Below are 24172 nucleotides of genomic sequence, written 5' to 3' on the forward strand. Positions count from 1 at the left end.
ATACCTAATAGCAATGTCAACATAAAGTCATTGAATCATACAGCGTGGAACCAGACCCCTCGGCCCAGCTTGCCCGCACCGACCAACATGTCCCATCTACACTAGTCCCACCTGCCTGTTTGGCCCATGTCCTTCTAAACCTGTGATCCCTCTTAACATGTGATATCCATTTTCTGTTGTTTGAGTGATTGGGCAGTCCCTGGATTGATCCTAATTTTCTTTGGACAGGATGTACCTTGCAAGTTTTCACAATGACAGTTCAGTCTGCTTGAGGACATCATTGTTGTTGGTTTGCTGACTGCTCATATCTAAAAGATGGAAAGCTATGCCACGAAGACTGCAAAGTTTGGCATCTGTCTTTGAAGCCTGCAACAAGCAGAATCACTTCAACACAGTGTAAATTCTAAATCACTTTGCTGAATTCCAGGTAGCACATTTGAGAAAGTAAACAAGAGCTTTGTAGAGGTATTAAAAAGTTTGGATATTGGAATGTTTTACTGGAATGGTTAAAGGGGTGAGGGACTATAGTTGTGACAAGAGAGAGGAGGAATTTGCATTATTTCTTCTAGAGAAGTTTCAATTTAATATTATGAAAAGTTTAGATATAACCATATAACAATTACAGCACGGAAACAGGCCATCTCGGCCCTACAAGTCCGTGCTGAACAACTTTTTTCCCTTAGTCCCACCTGCCTGCACTCATACCATAACCCTCCATTCCCTTCTCATCCACATGCCTATCCAATTTATTTTTAAATGATACCAACGAACCAGCCTCCACCACTTCCACTGGAAGCTCATTCCACACCGCTACCACTCTCTGAGTAAAGAAGTTCCCCCTCATATTACCCCTAAACTTCTGTCCCTTAATTAAGTCATGTCACAGATACAGCGAATAGAGCAGTTCCAATGGCTTGAGGAACAGAGATCAGAGTAAAGAGAATTAATATGATTGTCAAAAGATTCAGAGGAATTTGAATGGGAAAACTCTTTTCATAAGTGATTGAAATTTGCATTGCTTTAAAGAATGGTTACATGTTCAATACATTATTGAAAAGTGAATTCAATAAATATGAAAATAAACTGCAGAAACTTAGGGTAAGCAGGAGTGAAAGAGCCGACACCTATTCAAAGTATTATTTTATGCTGAATTGTTCTCTAATGTCATTCTCCAACATTCCATTCTCCCAAGGTCTCTGCTTAAGTTAAGATTAATACATGCATTCAGTCTGATAACATGGCAATTGATGTGCAAAATGTAGTGCTAAAACTAGTGCAATGACTCCTGTTCCCTGGAGTTTCTCATGTCACCATCCAGATCAGGATGAGAAGGAAGGTACAATGGCACAGACAAAATCAACACATCCCATATCTTTAAATCTACTACCAACCAACAAAAAGTGTTGGATTGGTGGAGGCCCAAAGCAGCCTGCGCGACTAGTCTCTTCGTTGAATATAAGCACAAAATTTTAAAATGGTTCTGATGAAGGATATCTGACCTGAAATATTAATTTTGTTTTTCTTTCAACAGGTGTTGCAATGTTTCAACATTTGGAACCCACTGAGTTTTTTCAACATTTTGTGTTTTTACTTCAGTTTTCCAGTACATGCAGGTTTTTGTAAATTATCATAAAATTGATCTACACATCTTTTTATACTCCTCATTACAGGCCTGCAAGATTTTCCCATATTCAGAACTAAATCTGCACGTGGTGACACTTAAATCCCCTTCTGATTTTCACGATGAACCCATTTCCTCTTCCATTGTATCTGCATACATGCCATTCTGCAAAATAATTATTCTTCATTTTCATTTCTCTCTATTCTCATAAAGAACGAGGAAGAAAAACATTAAACAGCACAATATTGGTCTTTAAAGAAATAGTTGAAAGACAGAAAACTTGATAGACAATCTCTTCAGTGCTTGTGCTGAGCACGTGTATGCACACCAGCGGACAACTATATAAACTTCTACATTTCCACTTCAATTGGGCCCTAATCATCCAGCGTATGTCTGAACATGATATCGTTCAGCATGTCTGACAAATGATTTTAATATTTAAATATTTTCATGTACCGTCACTGGTCAAACAGTGCCCTTTTGCACTGAGTGAAACTCACCGGTCTACCATCAACTGCTTTAATATTACTAGAAACCAGAAGCACATTTCTCAGGCACTGGAAAGATAACAGCTTATTTGAAGCATAAACATACATTTAAAAAAAAAGCTAAAATCGGTTCCATAATTAAGCTTGACATACCATTATATGGAACATAAATCCAATATTTTCACCGATTCGAGTTCACTGAAGGTGATGCAAAGGTGCACACTTCTTTGCTGCCTTTTCTCTTGAACCTCAAAGCAGTTCTGCATTTCCTGTCAATGTTAAATATGCTTTCTCCTGTCATTTACAGAAACCACCCCCACTTCCTGTTGTCAGCATGGGTTGGAGAAACAGGCCTTACAATATTAGCTACATTGCAGATCACAGATAAAACCAACTTACACATGCTCTCTGGCAACTGGGTCTATGGAATTTCCAATTCTGCTTGTCTGCGGACATCCATTTTTATTAAAAACTCTTTTCTCTTTTACTATATGATATTTAAGTAACTTCATTATATTTTCTAATCTAACTTGCCAGACAATTCCAGGTTCTTTCCAACGGTTTCCTTCTTTCTGGCTAATCTCCTTTAGCATATGACAAAACTTAGATTTTTTTTGTACATCTAATGTTAGGACCATTAGCTCAGTAGGGAAAGCTCTCACCAATTCCCCACTGAAAATGTTAACTAATGTTCAAAGGCTTGTTATTAGATTTTATACCTTAACATAAACCTTGATTAATTACACCTGCCTTGATTTTATACCTTAACAGAAACCTTGATTAATTCTTATTTAAGAATAAGATTTGTGAGTCTGTGGAACTCTCTGCCTCAGAGGGTGGTGGAGGCTGGTTCTCTGGATACTTTCAAGAGAGAGCTACATAGGGCTCTTAAAGATAGCGGAGACAGAGGATATGGGGAGAAGGCAGGAACGGGGCACTGATTGTGGATGATCAGCCATGATCACATTGAATGGCAGTGCTGGCTCGAAGGGCCGAATGGCCTAGTATAGCCTATTGTCTATATAGCTTTGTTTAAGCAGAATTATAGTCAAGATATCTTTCACACACAACGGAAAATCAGGTTTTCCATCATTGAACTCCAGGGTCATCATGAGCAGAAACTGGCTTGAAATATTGACAACACCAACCCTTCATATTTGTATTCAGAAAATCTGATCAGAGATCTGATCAAATGAAAATGGCAGGATTCAACTAATTCCCAATCAAATCAGAAATATTTCAATATAATAGTTCAGTTTAATTAAAAACTCAAGAAGAAACTCAAAGAAGTTTAAAAAAGGAATAATTGGGGAGATAACAAGACATTACAATGTGTGTGGCGTTTTCAAATGTTGATTAACCCAATATATTTAAGCCTGTTCCGCTGAGTTACTCCCACATTTTGTGTCTATCTTTGATTTAAATCAGCATCTGCAAATCTTTCCTACACATAATATATTTAAGCCGTACCTCACCATGTGGTGTGACGTGTACCAATATGTATACAGGGTCAGATCATCTATCTTGATCTATTCTTCGCGAAAGCTCCAGCCAGAACTAAAGAACTGAAGATAGCTTTGGCTGCCCTTCTCCTCTTTAAGGTCACCCCCCCCCCCCCCCCCCCCCCATCACCACACCCACCTCTCCCATCTCCAAGTACCTCGTTTTTGCCCCGCTCCCTTCTTTGGATCCCCCCCTCTCACTTGTATAATCACCTAACATTTGCCAGGCTTTGCACCACCCCCACCTCTCTTTTCTATCTTTATCCCTCCATCGACCTTAAGCAGGGTCCCAACCAGGCATGTTGTCCATCCATTTCCCTCCGCTGATGTTGCCTGATCTGCTGTTCCTCCAGCACTTTGCTACTTGCTAGTTTTAGAATATTTTACTGCTGCAGAATTAACAGAAATTCCTCCTGTCTGAATGAGTTGGATCAATGAAAAAAACCAACCGTTTTTGTTCTCTATATGATTTCCACATAATTCCTCCTTACTTTCTCCCCCCCACCAGCTGAAAGAAGAGTATATAGGGAGCCAGATATTCTGGTGTTAACGTTTCCTATTAGTCAGCCAGTCATTTGTACACCAAGGAAAAATAGATGGAAAGTGTGGCCACCTCACTACTTTTCCACTTGATTGCAAACCCCATACCGTTTAAAGTGGGTAATGAATCATTATTGACCATCCTTGTAGTCGGCTCCTACGCCTCCAGTTCATTCGTCATTTGCTATGTGGGCTTCACTTCTGGATTAGTCAGACTCTTGCCTACACACTCTGATATGATTCCCCTCATTTGCATTAATTTCTCTCTTAAAGTCCCCCACTCATTCAGTTTCAGGATTTGTGTTGCTTGAACAAGTTCCATCCGTGAAAAAAAAATTATACCTCTCTGAGCCTTTTTCCAGAATGTCAGAAACTTCTTTGGTATTCCCTAGTCTGTCATTTAAAAATATTCGATTATTGTGGCAAAACAGTTACAATTTTTTTTTTAACCAAATATCTTATGAAATAATCAAACACATTTGAATTAATTAATTCAATTAATTAAAAATAGTAATTTACTCAATACTTACCTTTAGCCTGTGCAGCTGAACTTTCCATGTAAATGCTGAGGGATTACTGTAGCTTTATACTGTCACTGGATTCCATATTGGAGCACAGTCGTACAAGGACAGATATGAAAAGCCCAGGGCAAACGAGAATTCTGCATTCACAACTGTGAACCTGGGAATCCTGAACTTGGTGGTGCTTACAGCATTTCCCTGCAAAATCTGGGACATTTGACAATAAAACACTCTTGACTCTTGATCTGTCATTTTTCAGACCAAAACCGAAAATTCAGATCAAGGTTTCTGAAATGTCAAATCTGTTTCTCTCTCTTTGCATGCTGCCTGCGTACTTCCAATATTTCCTACCTTTATTTCCGATTTGCAGCATCTGCAGTTCTTTGCTGCAATTCCTCTCATCTTTCAAGGCACTTATGTAAAAGCAGTTTGACCCTTTAGAATAAGAGGTTGTCAATTCCCTGTGATTTAGACGGTACGTCTCCATTATTAACATATTTTTTGAAGGAGGAGCAATGTTTCACTTTACGTTTTTGCTTAAGGATCTTTTGCTGCTGTTCTGAAATGACAACAAATGGCCTTCATTCACAATAACCCTTCAAATGAGTCAATTCTATATTATTCTTAGCACGAACATCCATTTCCCTTTTGCAATAGGACTGCTGCAGTTCCAAAACCACTATATTTATTTTGAGAGGTGGCTATTCACAATGGTATCCTCAAAAAACTATTTTCAGAAATAGGTTTTTTTTTTTTAAGTGCTTCTGGTGAGTAATCTAACTGTTGGTTATCCGATTCTATTTTGGGAAGTTCTTAATTTCTTGATCTTTATAAGACAATCATCGTTCCTTTCTGTAGATCATTTTAAATCCATGGCATGCTATTCAGCGATATAATGCTAAATTTTATTTTGAAAATAAATGGATGCAATGTTTTTTAATTATTTGTAATATTCTTAAATTCAAGATCTCCTTGTACAGTCATTGGGATGACACATCAATCAAGTTAGCTTCAAAACAAAATCATAAAAAGCATCGGACATAATTACCAATTCTGAATCTGTATTTCTACAACTCTTTTTAAAGCACATCACTATGATACATCTGATTCTTAAGAGCGCAAATTATATTGCAGCTAATCAAAAAGTATTCAATTATTTGGAAGGATTTGTAAATGCCAAGGTTCATATTTCCATCTGTATTCAAGATCAGTAACTCCACTGCAAATGTGATCGAGTGTATTAAACAGATAGCCAGAATAAGACCACATTAATCGGCCATTCTTACAGGACTCACATTATTATCTGAGTTAAGTAAAATTTATTCAAATATAAAGTTCTATACAAATAACATGCCATTTATCATATTACATTTTTGCAAATTGCAGTTGAGAAACTCCAAATAATGAAATAGAATGAAATGAAATGCAAAAATATTTATTATTCTGCGATCAGATGGGTTATTATTTTAGTTACATATCTTTCAGGATTCCAATATATTTCCCTTCAAGATGTGGTATATTTTACTTCAAGATATGGTTATGATGGTATCCCTTTGGAGAGTTATGAAGTAAAATTAATTTTCAGTCTATCTCTCTCAAAATGCTTCCATTAAATGTTTCCGCCAATTCCTTTCAGATCAAGGTGACAATAAACGTAATTTTCAACAAAACGATCAGAACTCTGACCACTATTAGGAATTACCAACAACAATCTTTTTCCTCCACCATGTAAATTAGCAACCTGATGAAGGGACCTAGAATATTAGTTTGCTGGAAGTGACCTATATTTTACCACAGGTTCCCTTTTTTGCGAGAATCCCAACATTAGTTATGTTACTTCTCAGAACAGCATATAAAAAAAATAATTCTTTAAAATTTAATCTGAGTGGTATTATTATTGGATGACTGGGAATGACTGCAAAACAGTAATCTGAGTAAAGCATTCAAGTGCTACTATAAATTGTAATAACAACATTTGAGTGCTATATATCTACCATTCAGAATCTCTAATCTTCCGTTATTACTTCCTCTGCCTCAGATTTTTTTAAATGAAAGAGTTAGTTTAGTATTATTAGGGATTGTCATTCTCTCTTCTATTTTTCTTGCAGCTGTAATTTGCTTTGTATTTTTGATAAAGGAGAATGTTGTTAAACCATGAAGAAATGTGACACTATGAAGTCAAATCTGTTGGAAAATGAACTATAGATTATTTTTTCTCCCATGTATATTGCAAGATACTAAGATGATAATGTGTTCACCACATCAAAATAGAACTATTTGTAAATTTCAGTTGCACAGTAATACATAGAAGATTAATATTAAGGCAAAACACTACTTCCAATGGCCAGAAGTGTTAAGTAGAAAAAATAAAATGCCAGTAATATTTAGTATAATATAAAGACAGCATCTTTAAAGGGAAATACAAATTTCAGAGGATGGGTGTTTCTAAACAAAATTCTGGCATTTAGGGCTTTAAATTAGAGTATGCTCAGAGCATCTGTACCTTCACCATTAGCTGCAAAATACCCAAACTTGCTGATTGATTGGGAAAGTTGCCATTATAGTCCATTTTTGATTTTGCCATGCTATCTAACAGGTGAGCCCAAGATTGAGCCACATAGCTTGTGGAAGGGGTTAAGATAAAAGTCCAACAGATCCTGTGTCGTTACATCAGGACCCAGAAACCTTTTGATTTCAAGCTATTTTAATGCCACTGGTGGATGCCAAGCTAGTGTTTTTAATTATTTAACTTCTGATAATCTTTTAAATTATTTTTAAGTATTTTCAACAACTTGCTTTTTATGTCTTACGTGTTTAACAGCTTTGGGTTTGTAATGCTGCTAATGAGATATTGCTGCTGAAGTCCTGGATGCTTGGGCCAGTGAGATTAGTCTCTGTACCTGGACTAGGTAAATATGGACGTTAAGGTCCATGATTGGAAATTCTAGGTGAAGATATTGGGCTAGCAAGTTTTAGTCAATTAACTTGAATTAAAACTGGAAAAGATTAGTCATTAATAGACAGGAAACAAATAACAAAATGTAACATTTGGTGTAATGGAACATGGTGAAATCTAATGGTGAAAGGCAAGACAATCCAAGATAAGAGTATAACAATGGCACAGGAAACCAAAGTACCCTGGACGAGGAGTAAATGGTAGCAGTAGAATAATTTCTCAAACTGCTGAATTCAAACTGGAGAAGTAGTACCTCATCCTTTGACTAGGTTCACTGCAGCTCTCCAAACTCAATATGAAGCATTCTGTGTATTCTTAATCCTAACGCACTGCAACATTTACCCATTCTGGTGAAAGATCAATGAAATGAAATTTAAACTCTACATCATCATCTATATCTCTCGTTTCTCTTATCCCTAACCAGTCTGAAGAAGGGTCTCGAACCGAAACGTCACTGATTCCTTCTCTCCAGGTTCTTCTTCGGTTTAAACTTTCATTCTCTTTCATCAGAGGTCGTCAGGCATTTATATTCACTCTGACTAGGAAGCTAAACAACCATTCTTCTTGAAGTTCTTAGATAGTCCCTTGAAATCAAGGATGACTCCTTCAACTACAGTTTTGAGAGTCCAATAAGGCCAATGTGGCAGGTTTCTGATGGCATGTGGAGGGTGGAGGGATTGAAAATGCATTGTGAACTTTCTGCTGTTTATACAAGGCTTTGACATAACTCAAATATTATCAAGAATGTTTATTTTCCATTTTGAGTATTCTTGAACCAGGAGTCAATGGGAACGTGACATTTCTTCCAGGAAGCAATGAGCACATCCTTGATCTTTTCTTCTGTCACCCAATTTCTTTGCATGATTGAGCTTGGAACGGAGTGTCCATTTCGGGAGCCAAGCGAAGGATGTTACCTCTTCATTGTGGCTGACGAGTGTATCTAGGGCTTAAGTACAGAATACCAGCCGAGAAAAACATCTTGAATTAACTTAATTTTAGCCCTTCCATCTGTGCAAAATGACCACCTTTTTTTTTAAATGTTTTAACTTGCAGGAGGCTCGGATGGATCGAGTGTGATTTTTGGTCTGGAGTAATCCATGTGGCCCAGTGAAGGGCACGCACAAACACGTGACTTCTTTGCTTGACACAATGTCAATGTTCAATTATTAAAGACTGAGCTGTGCAGTGTGCATCTGTGCCTTAGCTTGGGATGGGCACGAGTTGAAAATAACTTTGGATGGCTTAAAGCCAACTACAAACTTGCACATCTTACAGAAGGGTTGTTTGACAATTGGAACTGGAGATGAGCTTGATACAGAGGCCTAACCAGCTTGCTGAAGTGTTAGCTGAACACAGGCAACATTTTCTGATGTATCAGTGGAGATCTTTGCTGATGAAGTGGAGAGTAAGAACCGGGTCTTCCAACTGGAGATCCTGGCACCATCTTGAACAGACTAAAGTACCAGATGGAGGAAAGTGCTGGGAAGGTTAATAAATGACAGGACCCAAGGAAAAAAAGACATTGCCATTAGCACCTCAATGATTTCACAATATTATGAAGTGTGGTAAATAAATCTTCCCCCTTCATCATGGTATTTTAAAAGTCTTGGAGCTAAGCAGTATAGAAACTCCCGTTTTGCCCAACTCTTCCATGCCGATCATGATGCCCATCTGCATTAATCATATTTGCCCTTCATTATGCTTATATCTCTCTTGTTTACTATCCAAATGCCTGTTCAAATGGCTTTTAAACTGAATGTTTCTGCCTCCTCTGGCCACTAATTCCATATAACCACCACCGAGTGTGTGAAAAACCTGCCCCTCTCATCGTCATTAAAGTTATTCACTCTCACTTTAAATGTAAGCCCTCTTGTTTTAGACACCCTTGCCCAGGGAAAAAGTGTCTGACTATCTACCCCATCGATGTTCCTCATAATCTTATAAACTTCACACCCCTCAGAGCAGCTCATCCAAAATCTCCAAACCAGCTCTGCTTCTGAAATCCCATGGTATACCCCATTCCAAAATCTTATTTGCCATGATCCGCAGCTTTAACTTGCTCCCTGTGCATTTCTGAAGTCAAATGGCCAAGAATGCCCACCTGGCCAGACAGTATGGTTGACAAATGTTACAGCGATGAAGAAGGCACCCATCATGTGTTCTGACATTCAAAGCCTCAAGCTCAGATACTGGCATTCTGAATATAGAGAGAAAAGCTTAAAAGGTATCTGGTGATTGTGATGAGTCACCAGGCATGATCTCCACATGCCATGGGTAAGGCCAAAGATAATATCAGGTAACAACATGCTGCAAGGCCTAGATACGCTCAAATTCAGTTCCTGAAAACTCAACCTCGTCTTTCAAAGGAAAGCCAATGGCTATGCAAATATAATTACCCGATGTGTGAGCACAACTGCCAAAATGCAAATGTCTAATACCTAGGAACAATGGGAAGCAATGTTGAACGCATATTTACGCAGTGTGTAAATCATATCCAACTCAATTGCCCAACTATAAACACAATGTGTTGGAGTAACTCAGCACGACAGGCAGCATCTCTGGAGAGAAGGAACGGGTCAAGGGTTCATTTCCCTACTTGCAGGTCAACCAACAGATTGCATTTGAAGTCCAATGTCTCAGTTTCCAAATGCAGAGCCAGCAGGCTCCACCCAATCTCATCAGAGTGCTGTAGTAGAGGCTCATACTTATAGTATTAAACAGTTACAGCGTTGCAGGAATCTGTTCTCCACAGATGAGAAATATTGCTGTAATGCAACATTCAGTGATGCTCTGGTGTGAGAATCTACTGCCTTCTTACAATATTCGATGATTTCACCAATCAATGGTTCAATGGCAGACACAAAATGCTGGAGTAACTCAGTTGGACAGGCAGCATCTCTGGAGAGAGGAATGGGTGACGTTTCAGGTCGAGACCCTTCTTCAGATGGTTCTTCAGAAATCTTCAGATACCTTCAATGGTTCAATAGCATTTTATTGTCACATGTGCGAAGTGCTAACACACAGTGAAATACTTTTCTTACAACAGTCGAGTAGAGTATTGCCATACCATCCCCGATTAGTAATTGTACAGAAATAGTCTGCCTGGCCCATGTAAGAGATGCCATTTCCAAGTCCAGTCCACACTCTAGTTGTTATGAGCAATGCCCGGTCAGGCAAGCCTCAGGCTGCTGCGGGCTTCCAGCCATTGGCTTCCTTGGTTGACCAGCAACCAATATCCTTTCCTCGCCTGTCCACTTTGTGCCCTGGGGATGCCTCCTGCAGCTGACCTGGAAGGCATGTTGGGCCAGACCCCGGTTCCCTCTCCTCTCCTACCAGCCCCGTTCTTCTCCCGTTGCGTCTGTCATCATCACCGGCTCTACTGCCACTTAGGCCGTGCTTTGGGCCGTCCAGCTCGGTGAGAAAATGTAGTACCTGACCTCTACAGATGAAAGTATAAGCGTGCAGGTACAGCAGGCAGTGGGGAAAGCAAATGGCATGTTGGCCTTCATAACAAGAGGAGTTGAGTATAGGAGCAAAGAGGTCCTTCTGCAGATGTATAGGGGCCCCAGTGAGACCACAGCTGGAGTATTGTGTGCAGTTTTGGTCCCATAATTTGAGGAAGGACATTATTGCTATTACAAGGTTAATGGCGGGACTGTCAAATGCCGAGAGAATGGAGCGACTGGGCTTATACATTCTGGAGTTTAAAAGGATGAGAGGCGATCTTATTGAAACATATAAGATTATTAAGGGTTTGGACATGCTAGAGGCAGGAAACATGTTCCCGATGTTGGGGGAGTCCAGCACCAGGGGCCATTGTTTAAGAATAAGGGGTAAGCCATTTAGAACGGAAGTGAGGAAACACTTTTTCACACAGAGAGTTGTGAGTCTGTGGAATTCTCTGCCTCAGAGGGCGGTGGAGGCAGGTTCTCTGGATACTTTCAAGAGAGAGCTAGATAGGGCTCTTAAAGATAGCGGAGTCATGGCATATGGGGAGAAGGTCAGAACGGAGTAGTGATTGGGGATGATCAGCCATGATCACATTGAATGGCGGTGATGACTCGAAGGGCCGAATGGCCTACTCCTGCACCTATTGTCTATTGTCTACAAGGTCTGAACTAGTTGGCCTAGAGTTGCTAATAATTGACTTTAAAACACCATCTAAGCTTTTCCCTCCACAGATGCTTCTGGAAAGTTCCTCCAGATATTTGTTTTTAACTCAAGATTCCAGCATTTGCAGTCTCTCATGTGACCATCGCATAGTAATGGGTGTGGTCACTAGTTGTTGCACATTTAGAGACTTAGTCTTTGATGTTTACAGAGTACATGGTGTTCAAATATGGAGGCTTTCAAGCAAAATGCCTGCAATTAATGGCACTGCCTCGCCAGAAGGCATTAAACAAACCTTGTGAATTCACATACTCCTGCTCTCTGGATCATAGGAGAAAATAAATTTTGCTCTCCAGACGTCAATGACCTTCCTAATGCTGCAAACTGTGAAATGTTTCAGAAGTCCCAAGGGGCAGCGTGGAAAGATCCAGGTATGGAATCTGATAAGTTCCTCACTTCCAGTCACTGACATCAGAGTTCTGGTCCTATACTGATAGATCAGTTGTGGTTGCAGCTTATAGCATGACCCAAATGAAATGGAGTTACCTAAAGCATTGCTTCTTGCTGACATGTATACAGGTGAAATCTTCAGTGTTGTTGAATAAGTTCTCTGGCTGAAGACGACCTCGATCTCCATCTTCTGGAACATTGGCCTTTCCTCTTGCATTTTTCTTAATCTCACATCACAATGCACTCTGGTGAACTGGTCACCATGTCTTCCCCTTCTGTGAGCAAGCACGTTCTGTTGTAGTAGTAAGTTTATTGGCCAAGTATTCACATACAAGGAATTTGCCTTGGTGCTCTGCCCACAAGTAACAACATGACATATAGTGACACTTACAAAGGACTCAGAAGACACTAAACATTAATAATAATAAGACATTAATGATAAAACACCATCGATCAAGCATGTGAACCAACAAAATAGCAGATCAAAGGGAGGCTACAGATTTTCTAGTCATGGATAAAAACAGTTTTTATGTCTGGCTGTGGCAGCTTTGACTTTCTGGAGTCGCCTTCCAGAGGGAAGTGATTCAAAGAGTTTGTGGCCAGGGTGAGAGGGGTCAGAGATGATCTTGCCCGCTCGCTTTCCTGGCCCTTGCAGTGTACAGTTCATCAATGGAGGGAAGGTTGCAGCCAATAACCATCTCTGCTGATCGGCCGATTCGCTGCAGCCTCCAGGTGTCGTGCTTGGTGGCTGATCCAAACCAGACCGTGATGGAGAAGGTGAGAACAGACTCTACGATGGCCGTGTAGAATTGGACCATCATTACCTGTGGCAGATTGTGCTTCCGCAGCTGCCGTAGGAAATACATCCTCTGTTGTGCCTTTTTGACTGTGGAGTTGATGGTAGCCCCCCACTTATGGTCCTTGGAGATGATGGTTCCCAGGAACTTAAAATACTCCACAGATGTGACTGTGGTGTTGTTGATGGTGAGTGGGGTGAGGGGAGGGGGAGCTCTCCTAAAGTCTACAATCAATTCCACTGTCTTAAGAGCATTGAGCTCCAGGTTGTTGCTATGGCACCAGGACGCCAGCTGTGACACTTCCTGTCTGTAGGCAGATTCCTCCCCATCCTGGATCAGTCCAATCAGGGTTGTGTCGTCCGCAAACGTGAGAAGCTTGACAGAGGAGTCAGTGGAGGTGCAATCGTTGGTGTAGAGAGAGTAGAGGAGAGGAGAGAGAACGCAGCCTTGTGGTGCTCCTATGCTGAGCGTTTGCGCGTCCGAGATGTGCTTTCCCAGCCTCACATGCTGCTTCCTGTCTGTCAGGAAGCTGGTGATCCACCGACAGAGGGGTTCAGGCACAGTCAACTCGGAAAGTTTGGAGTGTAGTAGCTCTGGCACAATGGTGTTGAATGCACATCTTCTCTTCTGCAATATCAATGTGGTCTTCAAAAGTTCTCGTGAGATTAAAAAAAGACTACCTCCCCAATTTATTAGAATTTGCAACTTGGTAAATTAATCATAATGAATAAATAAATAGAACACGTATCTGGATCCTTCCTGCTACTCTTTGTTGATTTCTTAGCAAGGGTTGGACACATGGTGTTAACTATATTAATTTGTCAGCTCTGGCATTAAATCAGCATTGCACACATCAGAATCTGCCTGCTCTGCATAATGTGGGATGCATGAGCATTGCATGTGTTGCTGTGTTTCCCATTAAAGTGAGAAGAGTGGATTAATTGTAGGGCAAATGTGTTGTGCACGTCAAGCAAAAAATTGACAGAAGCTGGCACCTGTGGAACCCAAACTGCTGATGCCGTTGAGCTGAATTGAGTGCTAGGTGATAGAAGGTACAGAATGTTTAGAAGATGTGGAAGCTCTCTGCAGACAATTAAGTACCTCTTAGTTGTAATTACTGTTCTTTGCTACCCACGTAACATTACATACCAGGTGGCTTTGATGGTGTAGGTTAAGAGATTAAAATTGACCAGGTCTTCAATTTCAAGTGCTTAAAGGGTCTCTGTTTGGCATTCATAACTATGTTGGAGGATATAGTGCTACTTACTCTATTGATTGCCTGGTAGCTGTACAGGTACAAGTTATCACAGTTTACCCACAAACTGAAAAACAATATGCTGTGTAAATTAATGACAGTAAATTCTCCCCAAAACGTTCAGTGACATATAATCAGCATTATCTAAGATTGCAGATGTTTTCAAAAATGCATCATGTCAGCAATTGTTATGGTGACGCATTCTATTAGATTTCTTTTTGATTGATACACCGAAACAAATTTCACAACTATCATTCATAAGGAGCTATCGATTTGCCTCTGCCTTGAGTTTGGAGATCTTTTTATTTGGATTTGCTAATCAGTATTAAGGAGTCTAAACAACCAGACATAGAAATTGCAATTTGCCCACAATTCTGTCCAAAATTGCGATTTTTACTCCACTGTTGACTAAAAAGGACTTTCAGTATTTAACAAGTCGTCTGCCTTGTTTTTGGTTACTCAATATGTATTTTGTTGAAGTAAAAGTATCAACTCAAAAATTCTAACTTTTGAAATGGAATCATTACGTTAATACACTGTACTTGAGTTAATAATTTAAATACTTTAAAGCTGCAGTATTATTTCTATATGCCAAAGTAAGAACCATAATCAATATATTCATTATGATTACGATATTAATCTAATTAACATATTAAGATTTATAAATTAATATTTCATCATCTAAGCAACATGTTTAGACCAAAAGCTTTGGTTTCTGTTCAGTTTGTGTTTTAGCTAATTTCCGCTCATCAAATCCCACACTTATTAGACACAAAAAGTGACAATATTAAAGAATTTCTCATCAATAATATGAAATTTTTGTCATTTGATATTAAAAATAAACCAGCAACATATTAAAGTTCGAAAGTATCTGTCAAAGTAAATAGCAACATTTATATTCTTTCCAGTATGTAAACTAGAAAGAGCTGAGTGAATCAGTGGCTGCAGGCTGCTTTGAAAAGATCAGGTTGATCTCTAAAATGCCTTACATTTTCATATGTTAACCACAGGAAGTAAACTCTATTTGTTTTGGAGAGTAAGGGATGTGGACAAAGTTTCTTCAGAGAAATTGATCAATGCCAGTTCTAACAATTGTTAAGATAAGATATAATTTGATGTCAATTCTGCTAATTAGCAGAATATTATAAATATAGAGCGCATCTTACTGCACTATGAATATCCCATGGAAAAGAATGCTTGAGCCATGTTATTTCTAATAGCTGATTACTCAATGATATGGCCAAGCAGATCACTGCAAAAATTAGTTCTCTTGTATTAAATCAATCAAACACATCTATGGCTTCATTCACTCTCCGCTCAAGATTTTTCTTATATCATTCAGACCAGAGGCACAAACACTTCTCACCAATGGCTATAAAGTGACTTGATTATTTGTTTAGTTTACAGATAACATTGCTATGGTGCAGAACAATTTCTAATGATGATGACTTCCGTCATTACCTTAACATAGAAGATAACATATATACTTACACGTTTATGCCCATAGAACAAACATATTATTCTTCATATTTCACTACATAAAAAATATACATAAGATGGTGTTACTCATCATGACACAGAGTGGTTCTAGCAACAGTTGTCACGTGACTCACTCCTCATTGAGACTTGAGTCTCATCAGCAAGCTGCGATGCCAACCGGGTGCCCAGAGGTGGGCTGGCTGCCTCAGCAGCAGCCTTCAGGTAGGTCCTGGGACAGGGAAGGAAGGGTAGGAGTTGATTGAGAGACAGGGCGAGTGAGAAGGAGGGCTAGGGGATTGACTAGAAAGGCTAAGTGGGAACTGGCAATGGTCTACGGGACTGCTGCAGAACTGGGAGGAGCCCTCCCTCACCTCCCAGATCCACATTTAGGTAAGTATTTTTTTCAAAAACTTACCTTTATGGTGGCGGCCTCCAGCGGTCCCTTTAAGGACTGCTGGTTAGGCCGCATGTAGACACGGTTATCTTGAATGCAGCTGGCCCGGTGCCAGAGAAAGGAGAAGACCTATGCAGAGGAAAATTGTTATTGGGATTTCTAAAATAAAATAGGCTTATGGGCATGTTTAATGCTATGAGACTTACTTGAATTTTATGTGCTCATTATTATAAGTAAGTGGCTGAAAAAAAAACACAGTAACCAAAAAAATTGGAGTAAAATTGTTTCAACAATATATTGCATTTTGGCAAGTTGCTGGCTGGTCGATAGCTTTTCTGATATCTGGAAAGGATTTTTGCATTTGCTCCATCAAATACTTGTGTCAGTTTAAATTGCTCCCTAATGGAATTTCAACTGGCAAAAATTATATTTGTGGACAAACTGATCCAAAACTTTAATTCTACATATAGAAAGTTAACATAACTTTTGTACTTTTCCAGAATCTTCCTCTTTTCATTAGAATTTGCAGAGTGGACAAGAGAAACAAAAGGGCTGTTTTAATGTGTTAATGCAACTCTTGGATTATCTGAGCTCAGCCAGATAATAAATAGAATGGGGAGTCCTACAGAAATCTTGCTTTTCTGAGATGCTTAATCGGAGTAATAATTTTAAACCAAGGGACAGATCACTGAACCAGTTTAAAATATTGGATCAAAAACCCCTGGTTTAACTATTGGACCATACTGTTACAAAATGCTCCCATAGACTACGCCTGTGATTATCTTTGTGACCAATTTAAATTTTAACCTGGTCCACACATCTGGAGACGCAAGCCTGCCCTGTGACCCCTAAATAAAGTGGATGGGGATGGGAGTTCTGTAGGTGTGTGGGGGGGAAACCCCTTAATTGCAATTCCCCACACAAAGAAGCAGTCTAATACAAGGCAAATGAGCAAGGGGTAGGAAGCTTGGCAACTGTGGTGGGGTGGGGTGGGGTGGAGGGGGTTGTGAGTTAAGGAGGAACATTCTTGCTCCTCATGTCCCACAAACAGCTTAAAAAATAGCATGACTCAAAGACTCGCATGACTCTCCCAGAGCCGTCAACTTCACTCCAATATCCAGGACTGCACAAGCTCAGTCAATCCAGTATTAAAAGCCACCACTGCATCACAATAGTAAGATTGCCTTTGGAAGTAAGCCCCTCATTTATCATGGACACTGTTGACCCAGAGATAGCAAAAACATTTGTTTAAACAGCCTGCATTAACCACACAACCAGGAAATCACAAGGCCAATTTGAATACCCTCATGAGCTCAACCATGTTGACATCTAATCTTAACCAGTTTCACACCAGCCAGAGGTATTGTTAGTTATCATAAACTGGCCTCGACAAAGTAATTGCTGAAACAATTTTATATAAATGTGCATAACAACTTAAGAAAAGTACATATTTTCACCACTGGATATGGTCTAGGTCTTTCACAGTTGTCACAACTCACCTTCACTTATATAATACTCAAGATCACTTTACTCAGATGTTACTGCTCTGCAATTTCATCATAAACAACCATGAGTTATCATTTCTTTAATTCAACAAAATCATTAACGCCTCCCAAGGAAAGATTAACTGTGCAATTATATCAAATTACAATAGTCATTTCATTGTCTTTCAGCTTTGTTGTTGGTTGCAGCAATTTTAATAACAGATATTAATATAAAAAGTGATGATTAGTATACGTGTAATGTTTGCAATTCGGTGATCAAAGCACAATTGACTTCTGGGTGGCACAGTGGTGCAGCCGTAAAGTTGCTGCTTTACAGTGTCATAGACCTGGGTTCAATCCTGACTACAGGTGTTGTCTGTACAGATGTTGTACATTCTCCCTGTGACATTGTGGGGTTTCTCTGGGTCCTCCCACTCTCCAAGACAGAGTTGATGTGGATAAGCTTTTCCCTTTGAGAATACGGAAGATTCAAACAAGAAGACATGACTTCAGAATTAAGGGACGGAAGTTTAGGGGTAATATGAGGGGGAACTTCTTTACTCAGAGAGTGGTAGCGGTGTGGAATGAGCTTCCAGTGGAAGTGGTGATGGCAGGTTCATTGGTATCATTTAAAAATATGGATGGAAAGGGAATGAAGGATTATGGTATGAGTGCAGGCAGGTGGACTAAGGGGAAAAAAAGTTGTTCGGCACGGACTTGTAGGGCCGAGATGGCCTGTTTCCGTGCTGTAATTGTTATATGGTTATATGGTTTATATGGTTAAAACCATACGGGTTTGTAGGTTAATTGGCTTTGGTAAAATTGTAAATTGTCCCTAGTGTGTTGGATAGTGTTAGTGTATGGGGATCACAGGTCGGCATGGACTCAGTGGGTCAAAGTGTCTGTTTTGGGGCTGTAACTCAGAAGTTTAAAGTAAAGACTATTATCACCAGAAAGTCTGCATCGCAATTCTAGGTATGTTCCCTGTCACAATATTTTAGTGTCATTTTTACATTTATATTATACCAAATTAAATTTTCTGCCCAGGTTAATCAGTGACTGAACTGCAGAGACAAAAAAACTAAACCAGAAGGTATCTCATGGCCTTCATTGCAAAATGTAACTAAGCTGTCGCAGAAAAGTGCTGTAGTGTTGGAAGATCTTTGGTTTTGTGAAACAAAAGTAAATGAAACTATAACATTAAAAAATCTGTGCACTTCTGATTAAAACCATTGCAAGAATCCACATCCATGCAGGTCATGGATTCCCAGTAATGTTAATGCACATTTATATGATCCTGCATATATCATATTGTTCAGTAATGTGGGATAGCTACTCATTTGACCATTTTGTTTGGTTTAGAGATACAATGTAGAAACACTTCAGCCCACTGAGTCCACGCCGACCATGATCACCCGTTTTCTAGTTCCATGCTGACACACTAGGGGCAATTTACAGAAGCTAATTAACCTACAAACTTGCACATCTTTGGAATGTGGGATGAAACCGGAACACTGGGAGAAAACCTATGTGGTGGCAGGGAGAATGTGCAAACTTTGCGCAGACAGCGCCATAGTCAGAATCGGCTGCGGGAGCGTCAATCACCCCGACAAATGGTCCGGCAGCCCCGACCGTGGGAGAATAAAGAGGGAAGAAGATTGGAGTTTGTTGCCTTCCATCACAGTGAGGAATGTGAGGAATCTGCTGTGGCGGATGTTTAGAAACATAGAAACATAGAAATTAGGTGCAGTAGTAGGCCATTCGGCCCTTCGAGCCTGCACCGCCATTCAATATGATCATGGCTGATCATCCAACTCAGTATCCCGTACCTGCCTTCTCTCCATACCCCCTGATCCCCTTAGCCACAAGGGCCACATCTAACTCCCTCTTAAATATAGCCAATGAACTGGCCTCAACTACCCTCTGCGGCAGAGAGTTCCAGAGATTCACCACTCTCTGTGTGAAAAAAGTTCTTCTCATCTCGGTTTTAAAGGATTTCCCCCTTATCCTTAAGCTGTGACCCCTTGTCCTGGACTTCCCCAACATCGGGAACAATCTTCCTGCATCTAGCCTGTCCAACCCCTTAAGAATTTTGTAAGTTTCTATAAGATCCCCTCTCAATCTCCTAAATTCTACAGAGTATAAACCAAGTCTATCCAGTCTTTCTTCATAAGACAGTCCTGATATCCCAGGAATCAGTCTGGTGAACCTACATCCCAGGAATCAGTCTGGTGAACCTGGTTTATGTTAACTTTTATGTAGTTGTGTGTCTTGTTGCTTTTTTTAGTATGGCTGTATGGCAATTTGAATATCACTGTACCTTAATTGGTATATGTGACAATAAAATACTTTTGAAACCTTTAACCCAGATCACCGAAGCTGTGAGGCAGTAGCTCCATCGTCGCACCACTGTGCCGCCCCTTGTGGGCAAGTTGGAAGAAAACAATCCTTTCCAGTTCAACTATGGGAGAGACCCAAATTCTCAGCATAAGTGCCAAAGTCCTCAATGATTTTGCAATTACATTTCCCTGCTGTCTGTCAACATCTTTATTTACCCACATTTAATTTGTCCAAACTCCATTGCAGGAAGGATGTGGAGGCTTTGGAAAGATGTGCAGAGAAGGTTTACCAAGATGATACCTGGATTAGGGGGAATTAGCTATAGGACGTGGTTGGACAGACTTGGATTGTTTTCTCTGGAATGCCAGAGGTTGCAGGGAAACCCAATAGAAGTATATAACACTATAAGAGGCATAGATGGGGAGACAGTCAGAACCTTTTTTCCCCAAGATTGAAAAATCAACTACCAAAACGCATTAAACCTTACTAGAGGGCAAGTTATTTTACAGAGAGGGTGAGAAGTTCCTAGAATGTGCTGCCGAGAGTGATGATTGCAGCAGGTTTGTCAGTAGCATTTAAGAGAGACTCTAAATGGGCATATGAAATTACAGGTAATGGAGGGATATTGATTAGGTACACGTAGATAAGCAATGGTCTTGGCACCATGTTCAGACATTGGGGTTCTTGTGCTGTACTGGTCCATGATCTATGTTTAAACCCTTTGATTCATAATTCCAAGCCTGGATTCATTGGAATGCTCAATTTTCAAGGTTCATGCCAAAGTTAATCTACAGTTGCCAATTCCAGAACACGAGTTCCGCCCACATGAGAACAGAGGGCTTTTAAGCACCTTCCTGATAATCATTAACTCCCTTTTCAGGGGTTTCTTCAACCATTTAGTACAAACATGAGTCCTCCATGTAAGGAAACAATTCCCATATTCACCCTATGTGTATACAAATGTATTTAACTTGTTTTATGGCTGATCACAGGGTGTGCAACTTTGCTTTTTGTTGAAGTTATTGGAAAAGTATCATGCAAATGGAAACAAAGATGATCATATGCTACAAGCAAGACTTACACTTCTCATGAACAGAGATCTCTTCTTCCCCCCGCACCCACCTTATCCCATTATTTGTCACATCTAATGTTTCAGTTCCGTGCTTTTTGGAACGATTAGAAGATATCTATGGTTGGAGAATTTTGACGAATGATAAACATAAATTTGCACCTGGCTACTTGGATAGATTTTTGTGTTTATTTTCCTAAATATTCCAAGGTGATACTGACAATATATTACTTTCTCTCTTGCAAGCATTTATGGAAACAGAATCAAATCTTTTTATTTACCTCGGTGTACAGTTCTTGAACTGAAACCCTTTACTGTTCATACTTAATATTGTGTACTATTTACATTTCAAATGTAAATTTACAATGTCAATTTCTAGCCAATTCCAGGCACAAAAAAAATAATTAAAAACATCAACTATTTTGAACAGTCTTATCCAACCTGTTGCAGCAATTACAAGTCTTGATCATTTTTTCTGCTGTTGTGACCATTTTCCTTTATGCTTTATGACCTGCATTGATGTCTTAGATGTCGGGAATAAGTGTCATTTATCCAAGTTTGAGGTGCTGGGAAAATAAATGGCGACTAAAACACCAAGTGTCTGCAATTCGATTTAGACACATTAAGTGGGCAGTGAAAAAGATAATGAGACAAAGGTGATATTTGGTAGAAAGATTTCTTTAACTGGTATAACACTATTAAATATCGGTTCAAAGAAGTATGGGTTTCCATATACAAGATTGCAAAAGTATGTTCAACATGCAATTAGCAAGGAGAATAAGGTAACCTATGGGGCTTGTGAAAGTATTATCTGGAGCACTGCATATATTATTTAATGAAGAATGCGCTAAAAGGGTGGTGCAGCAAAGATATATACCAGCCTGATTCTCGGGATGATGGAATTGTCTTACGAGGAGAAATTGGGGAGATTACATCTGTGACTCTGAGGTTTACGTACAAATAATGATCATTGAAAAATAAGGTTCTGAGGGACTTGAGAGGATGCTTAGAGTGAAGTTATGAGTTTGAGAGTCTCAGGATATGGGGTCAATCATTTGAGGAATTCTTCTCAGATTTGTTCCTCTTTGAAATTCTCTATCCGAGACAGTCGTGAGAGTTGTCATTTTTAAGGCTTAGATAGGCAGATTTTTGGACTGATGGAACCAAGAACTGGAATGCTTATTGGATGTCTGAATGGGCTTGGGAGTTTGTGGTCTTGTCCTGCTTCTGTTTGTGTTTTTATGGTTTAAAACATATTGTCAACGATTCACTAACCCCGTGTAACAAGCTGCTGATAATTACAAATGATTAAACCCTTGGCTTATAAAGAAAAGCTTCTTCAGAGCAAAGTCTTCATGAGCCAGAGTGTCATGTGCTGCCAAAACCTACAAGGTCCAATAGTTGGCAAACATAGCAGCCAAGCATTGCGGTTAGAAAACCAGGGCATAATCCCTGAAATACAACCACGGGACATATCAAGAAATAAATGTAAAATATTTTGTGTTTAATTAATGATGCTTATTAGGTTCCCCTCTTTCCATGAAGTAGATGTAATTGGGTGCTTCTGTTTCCATAAAGGAATTATAACTGAAATAGTAACTTGCCTTTTCTGTCCATTTTGACTGGCTTACTGGATGCTCTTGGGATTATCTGCATTGGTTTATTTTTCCGGGGTTTACAGATACTAGAGAACTTCATATTTTACTTTCAGTTGGTTAACACGGTTTTCTCTTCTTTCCCGATGTCTCTTTACACTCAGCAGTGAAGTGAACACAGCTGACTGCAGAATCCAGCCCATTATCTTTAAACGGCATTATATTTGTCTGCCTTTGAAAAGTGCTCGATTGACATGCTCAGCATCTTTCCCTCATCTCTGTAAGTGCTGCTTATGTCTCACATGTACGTTTGGCAGAGCCACATTTGATTATCTCGTTATCTATACTTCAGCGTTACCTGATTTCTGTAATGGCTTTGATGGAAAATGGACATGGGAGAGCCAGTGGATGTAGTGTTCCTGGACTTTCAGAAAGCATTTGATAAGGTCCCCCATTGGAGATTAGTGGGCAAAATTAGGGCACATGGTATTGGGGGTAGAGTGCTGACATGGATAGAAAATTGGTTGGCAGACAGGAAACAAAGAGTAGGGATTAACGGGTCTCTTTCAGAATGGCAGGCAGTGACTAGTGGGGTACCGCAAGGCTCGGTGCTGGGACTGCAGCTATTTACAATATACATCAATGATTTAGATGAAGGGATACAAAGGAACATTAGCAAAGTTGCAGATGACACTAAGCTAGGTGGCAGTGTGAACTGTGAGGAAGATGCTATGAGAATGCAGGGTGACTTGGACAGGTTGGGTGAGTGGGCAGATGAATGGCAGATGCAGTTTAATGTGGATAAATGTGAGGTTATCCACTTTGGTAGCAAAAACAGGAAGGCAGATTTATTATCTAAATTGTGTCAAATTGGGAAAAGTGGAAGTACAACGGGATCTGGGGGTCCTTGTTCATCAGCCAATGAAAGTAAGCATGCAGGTACAGCAGGCAGTGAAGAAAGCTAATGGCATGTTGGCCTTCATAACAAGAGGAGTTGAGTAAAGGAGCAGAGGTCTTTCTGCAGTTGTATAGGGCCCTAGTGAGACCATACCTGGAGTATTGTGTGCAGATTTGGTCCCCTACTTTGAGGAAGGACATTCTTGTTATTGAGGGAGTGCAGCGTAGGTTTACAAGGTTAATTCCCGGGATGGTGGGGCTGTCATATGCTAAGAGAATGGAGCGGCTGGACTTTAGAATGATACTCTGGAGTTTAGAATGATGTGAGGGGATCTTATTGAAACATACAAGATTATTAAGGGTTTGGACATGCTAGAGGCAGGAGACATGTTCCCGATGTTTAGGGAGTCCAGAACCAGGGGCCACAGTTGAAGAATAAGGGGTAAGCCATTTAGAACGGTGACGAGGAAACACTTTTTTCACACAGAGAGTTGTGTGTCTGTGGAATTCTCTGCCTCGGAGGGCGGTGGAGGCCGGTTCTCTGGATACTTTCAAGAGAGAGCCAACTAGGGCCCGTAAAGATAGTGCAGTCAGGGGATATAGGGAGAAGGCAGAAACGGGGTACTGATTGTGGATGATCAGCCATGATCACATTGCATGGCGGTGCTGGCTCA

The 24172-nt window shown here is 39.9% G+C and overlaps 1 protein-coding gene across 11 annotated transcripts in view; it reads right to left on the bottom strand.

Annotated features, from left to right (window-relative positions):
- dnmt3ab (DNA (cytosine-5-)-methyltransferase 3 alpha b) overlaps window positions 1–24172 on the bottom strand; it is a 384047-nt gene that overhangs the window by 268032 nt on the left and 91843 nt on the right. For 9 of the 11 annotated variants that reach the window (XR_008723462.1, XR_008723461.1, XM_055635445.1 and 6 more), the window contains one exon: window positions 16135–16242. The exons of the other annotated variants lie outside the window; for them this stretch is intronic. Coding sequence is in view for 7 of the 9 variants with exons in the window: in XM_055635445.1 (XP_055491420.1) it covers window positions 16135–16242 (108 nt within the window). In the remaining 2 variants the exon portion in view is untranslated. The remainder of the gene's footprint in view (window positions 1–16134; window positions 16243–24172) is intronic. 11 annotated transcript variants of the gene reach the window in all.

The sequence above is a fragment of the Leucoraja erinacea genome, chromosome 5 (assembly GCF_028641065.1).
Source record: "Leucoraja erinacea ecotype New England chromosome 5, Leri_hhj_1, whole genome shotgun sequence".
Lineage (NCBI taxonomy): Eukaryota > Metazoa > Chordata > Chondrichthyes > Rajiformes > Rajidae > Leucoraja > Leucoraja erinaceus.